This window comes from Nilaparvata lugens, chromosome 13 (genome assembly GCF_014356525.2).
Source record: "Nilaparvata lugens isolate BPH chromosome 13, ASM1435652v1, whole genome shotgun sequence".
Taxonomy (NCBI): domain Eukaryota; kingdom Metazoa; phylum Arthropoda; class Insecta; order Hemiptera; family Delphacidae; genus Nilaparvata; species Nilaparvata lugens.
The window spans coordinates 20,237,787-20,249,873 of NC_052516.1; the positions used below are offsets into that span (position 1 = coordinate 20,237,787).

The window sequence follows — 12,087 nt, forward strand, 5'->3', positions numbered from 1 at the left end:
ACATGTTTAAACTAATTATTAATTCTAAATTGTTAAAAGACGATCTGGCAACAGAGCAAAGCATGAAAGAGTTAGCGCTATCTGCTTTGTTGACTGATAGACAAGGATAGCAATACCATTGCTAATCAAACACTGCCATTATAACGTGGACCACACTATAGTAGTTTTTATTTTATCTTTCTTTTTATTAATATAATGGATATAGCGTTAACTAACGTCAGGACATTCGGTGCACCTCAGCGTCATGATTTCCCAGTTGATCTCCTGTTGTTGCTTCTCGAGAGCCTGCTGCTGCTGCTGACTCTCAATGTCTTTGACAATGTAGCTCTCGCCGTTGATGAAATGTTGTTCGTTGATGTTGGCCTGGTCATCCAGCTGTTGATGTTGCAGGTGTTGTTGCAGGATGAGTTGTTGTTGTTGATTGTCGTGCAGCTGAGATTCCACCGTGATGACTTCCAGTACTTTTTCCTCGACTTTTGCAAGGCTTTCGGTTTTAGTCTGCATACCGTTGAAGCACTTCACCGGAGTGTGTTTCTTTCGTTTGTTTGACACTGCAAAAATATTTAAAATAATTCAATTACAAAGAACTGATAAATAAAGTTTCGTTTGTTTGACACTGCAAAAATATTCTGAAAAATTCAATTATTTTATTATTATCTCTATTTTTCATCACATTGTTATGTGAGTTTTCCATCAAAATTGGTCTATGCTATGACAAGACTTCGATGAATTAAGGCTTTTCGGTACACTTTTTTCTATTTAAATTGGATAATCTTTTTCAATATAATTGTTAAGATCATAAGAGTGAGAAAAATATCAGATTATAAGAGTGAGAAAAAGAGGAAACTGAAATTTTTAAGTGGTCTAATAATGAGTTATGGGTCGTTGAAGTGCTAACTCCGTTTTCTTTCCAGATCATAAACGGTTTCGACAATATTAAAAGAACTTCTCTTAAAAATTCAAAAAAATGTATCTTTCCAAACTGAAACATTTTATTCCCCATATCGTTAATAAATAAAAAAGTAGCATTTTTTTGTAAATTCGATAAATTGTTTAATTTTGGCATAAATCGCAAAAAACGTATATTAGAACAAAGCTAATGATATATACTGGATGCATTAAAAAAAAACTCCAATGGAAAATTAGAAACCGTTTATGATCTGGAAAGAAAACGAAGTTAGTACTTTCTACAACCCATGACTCGCTTATTAGACCACTTATAAAAAATTCAGTTGCCACTTTTTCTTACAATTATATGTAAGTGTGATGTTAACAATTATATTGAAAAAGATTATCAAATTTGAATAAAAAAAGTGTACCGAAAAGCCTTGATCTGCTGTTATGTTTAGGAACGCACTAACCAGTGATACAGTGTTGAGCAATCATATGTAGTCATTATACGCATGACGCGACGCCTTCATTTACAATATACATTGTATGTCTTGAATAAAGAGATTGATTTATTGATTGAGCAACACTGCCTTTTGCATCAAGTAGGCCTAGTTATTTTTATAAATATTGTATGGTACAGTAGCTCCTGTAGAGTAAGAAATTAGCTATACATATATTTTTTCTTACTGTATTTCCTATAGTGTAGCAGACAATTACCGGTGTGTTTATTGTTGAGTTATATGTTGTTGTTGAGCATGGACAACATAGAAACTCAATTTTTGTGTCGATAGAATTTTTCAAATAAAAAGGACAGCATATTGTGTTTTTATTCCATCCTGTTCACAAAATTGTCAGCAATAAAAAATGAAGCTGCTCCCGGACTATAGTCAGATTCACTTTAATCTGTCAGCATTCACATAATAACCACCATTGCTTTCCATTCAGACGACGACGACGACAGTTCAAAGTGAATCTCACTATAGAAGTGCATAACTCAAATCAATTTATTTTCCATTTTTTACAGTAGGCTATATACAGAGCATGGAATTACAAGAGATACGGAAATAATTACAAGATAGCTAAAAAAACACAATCATACCCGAAAGACATTACAAAAAAATCATTATTATGGAAAATAATCCCAAAGGTTACAAAAACCTGTTTGGGCAAAAAAAGGAAGTGTTACACTTAACACAAGTTGACTCTTTAGTAATAAACAAGCAATTTGTGCAGAAAATATTACTTTCTGTCTAGACAAGTAAACTGATTGAATGAAAGAAAAATATACTGATATTGCCGATACCGCTATATTTTTCAATAATTGACAATATCAGTGTATTTTTATTTTTATGATGCAGAAATACAACAGTCCCCCTATACAATCAATTCATTAAACTAGTAGCTTGAATTATTCTGATATTACTCTGATTACGCTGATTTTACAACTCACATTGGCGCACAAGGAATCTTCCTTTTTCCGGTGTTTTTGCCTCACATACTTTACTCATTCATGTGAGCATAAATTAGATCTACATCTTATAATTATTATATAAAATATCATGAATAAGGATATCATTTCGTTATTATTTCTAATTGGATAAATTAACATTTCCTTAATTTTTATGTATGTATTCAAGTTGAGTGCAGTAGCATATACTTATTTATTTTCAAATCAAATCAAGTTTTATTCAATGATATCACTTACATGATAAATTCCTTTATACAAATGATATTACAGATCATTGAATACAATACTGTTTGCTTAAGAAAAATCTTGTCTGCAAACAGGAGTGAAATACATTCAGAACTCAACTAAAAATGCTTATCTATAAACTCAAATGAAAATACTTATCTTAATTGAATTTACATATCTTAATTCATCCCACACACACACCATGTATAAATCATAACAATCATTGATAAAATACTGAAAGAATTGAAACAAGTGACTGTGAAGGTGTTTCACCTAAGAATGATAAAAAGCTCATTAATCTCAACCGGAGAATGATCCATCAACCATAGGTGTAATTTAGATTTGTAAGATTTAAGATTATTTGAATTTCTAATCTCGACGGGCAGACTATTGAAAAATTTAGGACCCAAGAAAATGAAGCTCTTTTGAGAGAGACTGCAATATGATCTGGGTGGGATTATTAACCCTGTTCGGACGTTATGAATGTTCCCCTTTATTGTCTGGCGTTGTGTGGTGGAGGGGGCAATTAAGGGGTGATGCGTATAGCATAATCGCAGCCAGTTGCCGATTGACAGCCAATCGAACAGCTCACTTCTCGTAATGTCGATTTTTGCAAAGTGATTCTTCAATAATCCTGCATCACTGTGGAAGCACCAACAACCCGTGTGATTGCCCTTCAATTCAACAAGTCAATGAAATAAAATATTTAGGAACAATAGTGGACAACAAATTCAAATGGGACAAGCACATTAATCTATCATTACTCGGATCAGGAAGCTTCTCTACAAATTCTATCAACTCCGTAAAATCCTCAACTATGAGACATTAAAAACTGTTTATTTTTCTTAGTGCAATCAATTTTAAGATACGTCATAATTATCTGGGGAGCTACGAATTTTACACATGTTGAACCTCTCTATAAACTTCAAAAACGAATACTAAAAATAATAGGCTTCAAGGAGAATCAATTCCCCACGAACATTCTTTTCAAGGACAGTAAAGTACTGAGTGTAAGACAACTCTACATCCAGGCTATCATCACGCGAATGAGGAGAAACAACGAACACATAAGACTGGCAGATCATAACATCAAACAAGGCAGAGAAACACGTATTCAATAGTACCAAGGATGAACACTACATTTGGCAAAGAAACTACACATATTTGGGACCAAAAATTTATAATTCAATACCAAGTTACATTAGGGAAGAATTCAATAGACACAGGTTCAAGAAAAGTTTATTTTCCTGGTTGGTTGATATTGGAGTGGAAAATTGTGAAAATTTAGTTAGACTGTAAATATTGAAACTATTTATTCTTCATTCCACTCTTTACTGTTTTTCATTTTTCTAAAATAACCTTTCTTATTATTATCCTTAATAGAACATTAATATTTATTTACTAATTCCATAATTTTGTTTGTTTGTATTATACATTTTTACTAATTTTTATTATAAAAAACTTTAATCCCATATCAGTGAATGAAGTTTGTAAATAGTAATTATTACACGCAATAAGCAACTAATTACTTATACCCCAACACATATAATATATAGTGGGGTGTATATTTATTCATTGAAATTATCATTTATTCATTGTTGAAACACCGCTGATTTATGTAGTTATATTACAATACTATATTATCAATATTCTAATGTTGCATTCAATCTTCATTGTAATTAATAAGTTTTCATAATATGTGAAATTTGCTGCATAATTGGCTGTTGTACTGTAATTTATTGTAGATTCGTGTATGAACCAGAATTTATTGTAACTTACTTGAATAAATAAAATTTGAATTTGAATTTGAATTTGATCTATTGATTATTTATTGTGATTTATTACAAGTGTCATCTCGTCTCGTATCGTGATCTGGACCCGGGATCCTGGAAGCAAGGAGGATTTGGACATGAAGGTAGGCCTATGTTATTGTGCACTTAGCCATTTTAATTGTTCAACTTGCTACCCGACGCCAGACAACCCAAAAGTTCTCGATGTAATTGATACAGTCCACAAACCAGAGTGCTGTTTGAGCCAGCCTCTGTCGAATAAACATTGGTCCAACCGTCCGGGATGGATTTGTTAATCGAATTTGAATAGGACATAAGTTTGAAATATCGTCTAATAGGTTTGTCGTTTTTTATGCCTATTTTATTCTTGGTTTTTCTGTGTATATGGCTTGTTTTTGTCGTCGTAGATGAATATACGCTTTAATTGTGGTATTCTTAAGAAATTTGGGCTCAATCTAAGTTGGAAATTGAGTAGAACAAGTAATATTTTCGTAAATAATTGTGTCGTAGCTTTATTGCGTAAGATTGTTGCATTGGCGCCACAAGGCTGGACTGGCAAGTTCGTGTCTATAAGTAGAGAAAGACTTATACGTCGTCTAGCTGTAACAGTAACTGGAACTGTTACTTTTTTCAAAGGATACTTGCAGTTATTTGCATTGATTATTGTCGTTACTTCGTTATTAATAGCAGATATTGTTTGTTCCAATGAGTATCGATACAGTATTATTAGCCTCGTAACCGATCATTCTCTACCGAGCATAAGTTGAAGTGCTGGCTAGGCTTGTATGATTAGATAAGCTAGCCATTGTTCGTTCCATTGTGTCGCCTGCTCTCGTGTTTTCCCTCTTATTCTTGTTTGGTTCTTTGTCTCACTCTCTCTCTCGACGAGCGCTCACTGTTATCGCCTCACTATGGGTGTTATCGAAGATTTGACATTTCAAAGAGATGCATTAATTCGTAAAATAAAACGGATTAATGAAATTGCCGAAGCTGTCGAAAAGGATCCGAAAAATAAAAAAATGAAGAATTTATTGAAAGTTATGGGTGAGCATATCGATCACCACCAGGTGGAGTTCAATGATATAATAGATAAGATGCAGAGCTACTATAACAAACAAAATCCTCGATTGGAAACAATTTAGCTTGAAATGTTGATGAGATTTATTTCAATATCAAGGCTATTCTCGAAAGCTTACCATCCACTCAAACAAATTTGAATATTAGTTCTTCCAATGTAGCTTCTTCACCTACAACTGGAAATATCTCGTCAGTTGCCCTACCTAAGCTTCCTTTAATGACTTTTGACGGCGATTTGAAAATTTGGAGTCAATTTAAAGATTTATTCGAAGCCACGGTTCATAATAATGGTCAAATTGCTGACATACAAAAACATATGTATCTTCGGTCTGTACTGAGAGGCGATGCACTGTCAGTCATTTCTGTAGTCCCATTGACAAGTGATCATTATGCTGAGGCATGGAAATTATTATTGAATCGCTACAATGACTCTTACAAGCTGACTGACGCATACTTGCAAGCAATTTTTGATATGCCAGCAGTTAATAAGCAACCAGACTCGCTACGAAAATTCATCACTCATTTAGCTGAGTATATTGCAGCACTAAAACCAATTGGTCATGCAGTTAATGACTGGTCGATTCCGTTATTATTTGTCTTACGTAAAAAACTGACTGAAGAATTGAGAGAGAAGTGGCAGAGACTGCTAAGAAATGGAACAGTATCCGATTTGAAAAACTTCCAAATATTTTTGAATGATGAAGCTGTTATTTTAGAGGCTACCAAATCCACTGATTTATTGGGATCATCTACATCGTCAGAAGCCTCCTCACGTAAGCAGTTTGGGAAATCGAAACCCACTATGGGAAATTACAAAGCTTCAGCTATGATTGTTAAATCGAAATCGGACGAGCTGAAATGTATTGAATGTAATAATTCTCATGAACTGGAAAATTGTGAAGTGTTCTTGAATCTCAAACCGTCTGATAGATTAAAACGTGTAAAAGAATGGAAACTATGTATATGCTGTTTATTGGCAGGGCACTTTATTAGAGATTGTAGAAGAAGGAAGCCGTGCAGTCACTGTAATTCGCGTCATCATTCGCTCCTCCATTTAGAGCCGAGACAGCCGCCTGTTGAAAACACCAACACATTGGCCGGTAATAAACAAATGAGCAGGGTAGACGTGCACGACGTCGCTGATCAAAGCCATCAAACATTTGTTACTGACTCAGCTAAGAAAGTATTTTCGAATGTAAATAGTTCCTTAGTATTGTTACCAACTGTTAAATTGGGAGTTCGAGGTAATCAAGGCAATTATCATAAGGTCAAAGTATTATTAGATAGTGCAAGCACCGAGTCATTCATTACAAGGCGATGCATGAAAAAACTGGGTTTAGTGGTACAGAAAACACATAGTTTGCCAATCTATGGATTATCTGATACTAAACTGGAAGTGACAGATGAAATTACTAACTGTGAATTTGAAATACCGAACTCCCCTTCATTAAAAATTACCGCGTCGGGAGTCAACAAAATAGCAGCTACAAATCAGATAAAAAATGCGTACTGGGCACATATTGAAGGACTGGAGCTAGCAGATTCTGAATTTTTCCTTTCAGAGGAGGTTGATATTTTATTGGGTGCTGAATATTTCCCCTTCATTCTGACTGGAAGAAAGGTGATTGGTCCAGCGGGTACACCATCTGCCCTAGAAACTGTATGGGGCTACTGCCTGATGGGTAAGGTATCAGAGGAGAGTTCTACTATCTCAAATAATCTGTGCATGTATTCCAATGCTAATTCAGAAGAGTTGGTGAAGCGATTTTGGGTCGTAGAAGAGCCACCTAGGACAAAAAAATTATTGGAAAGTGAAATGGCTTGTGAGGAGATATACAAATCAACTGTTTGTCGTTTGAATACTGGTAGATACATTGTAGAATTACCATCCAAGGAAACAAATACGAGGGAGATATCGGGATATCTTGAAGGTAAAACTAATGTCGGAGAAAATGTTTCCATGATTCGAGAAGAAGAATTGGGAGATAATTTAGAAGAAGTTCCAGGTAAACAAGGTATAGCCTTCAACAGTTATTTACCGATCAACGGTAATTTAGGGAAAGAGTTAAAAGTGATTCATAGTCCACATGAAATCAAACCAATGGGAAGACCCATACCGAAAAAGGAAATTGGAGAAGATGTTTTTGAAAGGGAGAAACGAAATTTGGAAGAGTTAGATGATGATAGACAGGATAATGTTGAAATAAAATGGACAAAATCCGAAAAGGGAGAAGAAATGAAAGAGTATACTCTAACAACTATGTCGTATGGTGTATCATCATCGCCATTTCTTGCCATTTGTACTACGCATCAGTTTATTGAAGATGAAGAAAAAATGTTCCCTGCGGCTTCTGAAGCCTTACGGTTTTCTACTTACATGGATGATATAGTTACATCAGTCTCATCAATGGAAGCAACCAAGCAACTGCAGCTTACTGAATTGTTAAGCAAAGGGAAATTTGAATTGCTAAAGTGGGCCAGCAATCATTCTACCATTCTATCAAATCTCCCTCCAGAGCATTGCGCTATTGATGCAAAAGATTTCACTTTGGAGTCTGATAAAACCATTAAAATTCTTGGCTTCCAATCGAATCCAATTGGTTACTACCTCTTCTACAGGGTGAAGGTTCCATCCAGTCTAGCTACAAAACGAAATGTTTTATCAACTTTAGCACAAATTTTTGATCCATTAGGATATTTGACACCTTTCATGCTTACCTTCAAGAGTATAATTCAATATCTATGGCAATCGGGATGTGACTGGGATGATATAGCATCCGTGGAGGTAGTGAAGAAATGGGAGCTTTGTGTGGTTGTCCTAGTAGCTAGATTATTACATGAAGTTCAAGAAGTGCTTTCAAAAATTATAAACATAGATTATATTGCAGCTTGGACTTATTCAACTGTGGCAGTGAGTTGGATTCGGTCTTCACCTCATCGTTGGGCTAGGTTTGTGGCAAATCGTGTAAGTCAAGTACAGGAACACCTGTCTACAGAGCAATTCAGATATGTGTCAACCGAATGTAATCCAGCTGATTGTGCTAGTCGAGGACTATTGCTCAATGAATTAATTGGTAATTCTCCGTGGTGGAATGGTTCTGATTGGTTAGACAAACCACTGGAGTGCTGGCCACAGAAAACATAGTAATGTTAACATTGGACGTATGGCTCTCTTAAAGGAAAGTAACCTACTCCCTCTTCACTGGAGGCTTGGTCGAATAACGAAGATATTCCCTGGACAGGATGGAGTTGTGAGAGTGGTGGAGGTACAGACTGCAAAGGGAAGTCTAACTAGGGCTGTCAATAGGGTATGTCTCCTCCCTATTGATGAAGATTAGGCCTTATTAAAGGGAACTTCAATAAGTTTAGTGGTTAGTTTTTTTTTGTTTCTTGTTTTACATGTGGGAAAGGTTCCCAAGTTGCTTTGTTTCTTGTTTTACATGTGGGAAAGGTTCCCAAGTTGCTTTGTTTCTTGTTTTACATGTGGGAAAGGTTCCCAAGTTGCTTTGTTTCTTGTTTTTATCTATATTGGTTGTATATAGTCATTATTTCTCGTCCCATCCTCTCCTTTCCGTGGGCCTCCTACTCCTTTTGTATAAGTCTCCTCAATGGCCCCTGAGGAGTGAAGATATTTTTTTTCTAGTTTCCCTAGTAGGGTTCGTTATAGGTGGTTTTTTTTGTTATTGGAAGTTCTTCCAAGGTGGGCGGAATGTTCGGACGTTATGAATGTTCCCCTTTATTGTCTGGCGTTGTGTGGTGGAGGGGGCAATTAAGGGGTGATGCGTATAGCATAATCGCAGCCAGTTGCCGATTGACAGCCAATCGAACAGCTCACTTCTCGTAATGTCGATTTTTGCAAAGTGATCTATTGATTATTTATTGTGATTTATTACAAGTATCATCTCGTCTCGTATCGTGATCTGGACCGGGATCCTGGAAGCAAGGAGGATTTGGACATGAAGGTAGGCCTATGTTATTGTGCACTTAGCCATTTTAATTGTTCAACTTGCTACCCGACGCCAGACAACCCAAAAGTTCTCGATGTAATTGATACAGTCCACAAACCAGAGTGCTGTTTGAACCAGCCTCTGTCGAATAAACAAACCCTCTAGTATTACCTCTTGAATTATAAGCAACATCCGCACCTCGATTGCCACTTAGCCTAAAGAACATGGAAAGAACTTTAAATACATGCAAATGACGCAGAGGCAATATAGATGATTCTCTGAAAAGGGGGTAAGAGTGAGCACGTCTACTTTTTTGTAAAGCTATTTTGTATTTTGTTTTTGGCAAATAAATTGATTCATTCATTATTAGGTTCCCCTATCCTGGAAAATCATTGTTTGTGATTTTCCCAGGGTATTAGGAACTCTCTATCCTGAGAAAAAAATTCTTTGAAATGATTTTTTGGCAATAATATTTAAAAAATCTAAATAATACTTACTTCCATCTCCATCCTTTTGTGGTACTAAACACTCAACATATCCAGTTGTATTATCAATTGTAGTGTTACTATCCATTACACCGTCCTTCACTAATCCATCGTTAAATCTGATTCCCTCTTCATCTTCCTCTTCCTCCTCGCACATGTCTTCTTCCTCCTCTTCTTCCACATCTTCGTAATCATCGTCCTCCTCCCCCAACACTACTCCTCCTTGCATCTGGTCTTGGTACATGGCTTGTTGGTGATCATCGGTCACCTGTTGCATTTCTTGACTGTTGCCGTAATCTTTCACGACCTGAAATAATATAGAAAAACGTTTATTGAATAAATAAGCTACCTTAAGCGAACCTCAAAGAGGCTGCTTGACAAGGTATACAAACATGTAAATTCAAATATAAATATACATATATCAGTGAACTTTATTTTTACTTAACAGTTACATTTACTTATCAGTTTATTACACTCTTGAATTTACTAACAGAATTTACTCAACAGTTAAAATTATCATGATATTAATAAATTAATTGTTGACTCAGCTCTCAAAAGTGTTATAATATATAAAAAATAGAACAGAATTAATTACAACAATACAATACATTAATAATGAGTTACATTATGTTACATCCAAAGTGTAATTATTCAACCAAATCTTTAAATTTCTTTTCAACAGGCGCACATTAACAAACTCAGCACAATTATCGGGTGAATCATTGAAAGTTTTTGATACAATGTAAATAAAGGTGTTTCTGGCTAAATTATTCGAGGTAAAAATCTTGTATTGTTGTATTTGTGAAGGAGACACATTAGGGGTAACCTGTTGTCTCCATAAATAAATAGATAAATAAATAAATAAATAAATATATGATGATGATAATAATAGCGAGTGATTTCCAAATATAGAGTGATTTGGCTGGCTCAGATCAGGTGTCTGAATTTTTATTTAGATGATTAATCAATCATTGATGCTAGTATTGGATGCTTACTAGAGACTTACAGCATGCGCTCTCAGTGGGATACTTTTTTGAAATATGTTTGGAACAAATGCATACAAAATAAAATACTTATATTTTCCGGGACGCATCATTTCAATTAGGAATCATTTGGAGTATACCCGATTAGGTACCCGATTTGAACCCTTGTAATTTTTTTCTTTGTGAGTTTTTGGAATCTCTTGTTAATGTGAGCCGTTCAAGGACCCTTCAAGATTCGAAGACCAATATCAGGGAAGAAATTGCTAACATAACGCCTGCAATGCCGGGAGAAGTCATGAAAAATGCCAGAAATTGGTTTACTCAGTGTGTGGAGAATGGGGGACGTCAATAACCTGATTTGATATTTAAAACTACTTGAAACAAAACTTTATATATGTGTCTACAATCCAAAAAATACATAAAAACTTTCTGATCCATACAAACTCTATCTACTTAAAAAAAGAAGTTTCGCTGCCACACTCTGTACTATATTATTAGACCAATGAATTTCTTGAATAACTCAAGAAATTGACTTACATGCAATTCACGAACATTTTCACTCTGTGGAATCCGAAGGATTCACAGGTAATTTCCATTCTTAATCTCATATCTTCATTGATGCTGTATTTTCTTTTTCTTTAGATCATCAGCATTTTCTCTCTTAGATCATTGGTATTTCATTCTTAGAGCATTGATATTTCCTTTCATAGATATTAGGTATTTTCTTCTTCAGATAACAAATATTTCCTTCAATGAAACTCAATAATACTCTCCTTTGGGTAGCTAGTAAAAAACTTAAGCAGGATATTTAAGATTGGAGAAATTTGAACTGACTGTGGAGGTCCATCTACATCATGTAGGTCTACCCATCTAAAAAATAAATAATATTTATTTATTATTAAAAAGTGGGGACACTTTTAATAATAATAAAACCATTAAAAGTGGGGACACTTTTTAATAATAAAAGAAACTTTTTCTTACAGCTTTGTACTAACGTGATATTTTCGAGCTCTAAATTTAAGTGGTTTTATTCTTTATTTTGTGAATTTAAAGTTTGTTTCATGTTTTTACGAATGTTTTATTATCAATCTATCCAAATTTAAAATTGTTTGTTTTACCTATTTTAATTTAGAAAACTGGTTGCAGTTGAAAAGTTCTAAATTAGTAAGCTCTCGTAAAATTAGTTAAATTATTAGTGAAACAATTCTTAAATCAAGTTTT

General features: G+C 34.7%; 1 protein-coding gene across 2 annotated transcripts in view; it reads right to left on the reverse strand.

The window, feature by feature from the left end:
• Window positions 1-12,087, reverse strand: part of LOC111048442 (zinc finger protein 665) — a 36,091-nt gene that overhangs the window by 15,941 nt on the left and 8,063 nt on the right. For both annotated transcript variants that reach the window (XM_022334329.2, XM_022334330.2), the window contains 2 exons: window positions 9,896-10,190; window positions 217-551 (listed from right to left, as the gene is read on the reverse strand). In XM_022334329.2, coding sequence (XP_022190021.2) covers window positions 217-551; window positions 9,896-10,190 — 630 coding nt within the window. The remainder of the gene's footprint in view (window positions 1-216; window positions 552-9,895; window positions 10,191-12,087) is intronic.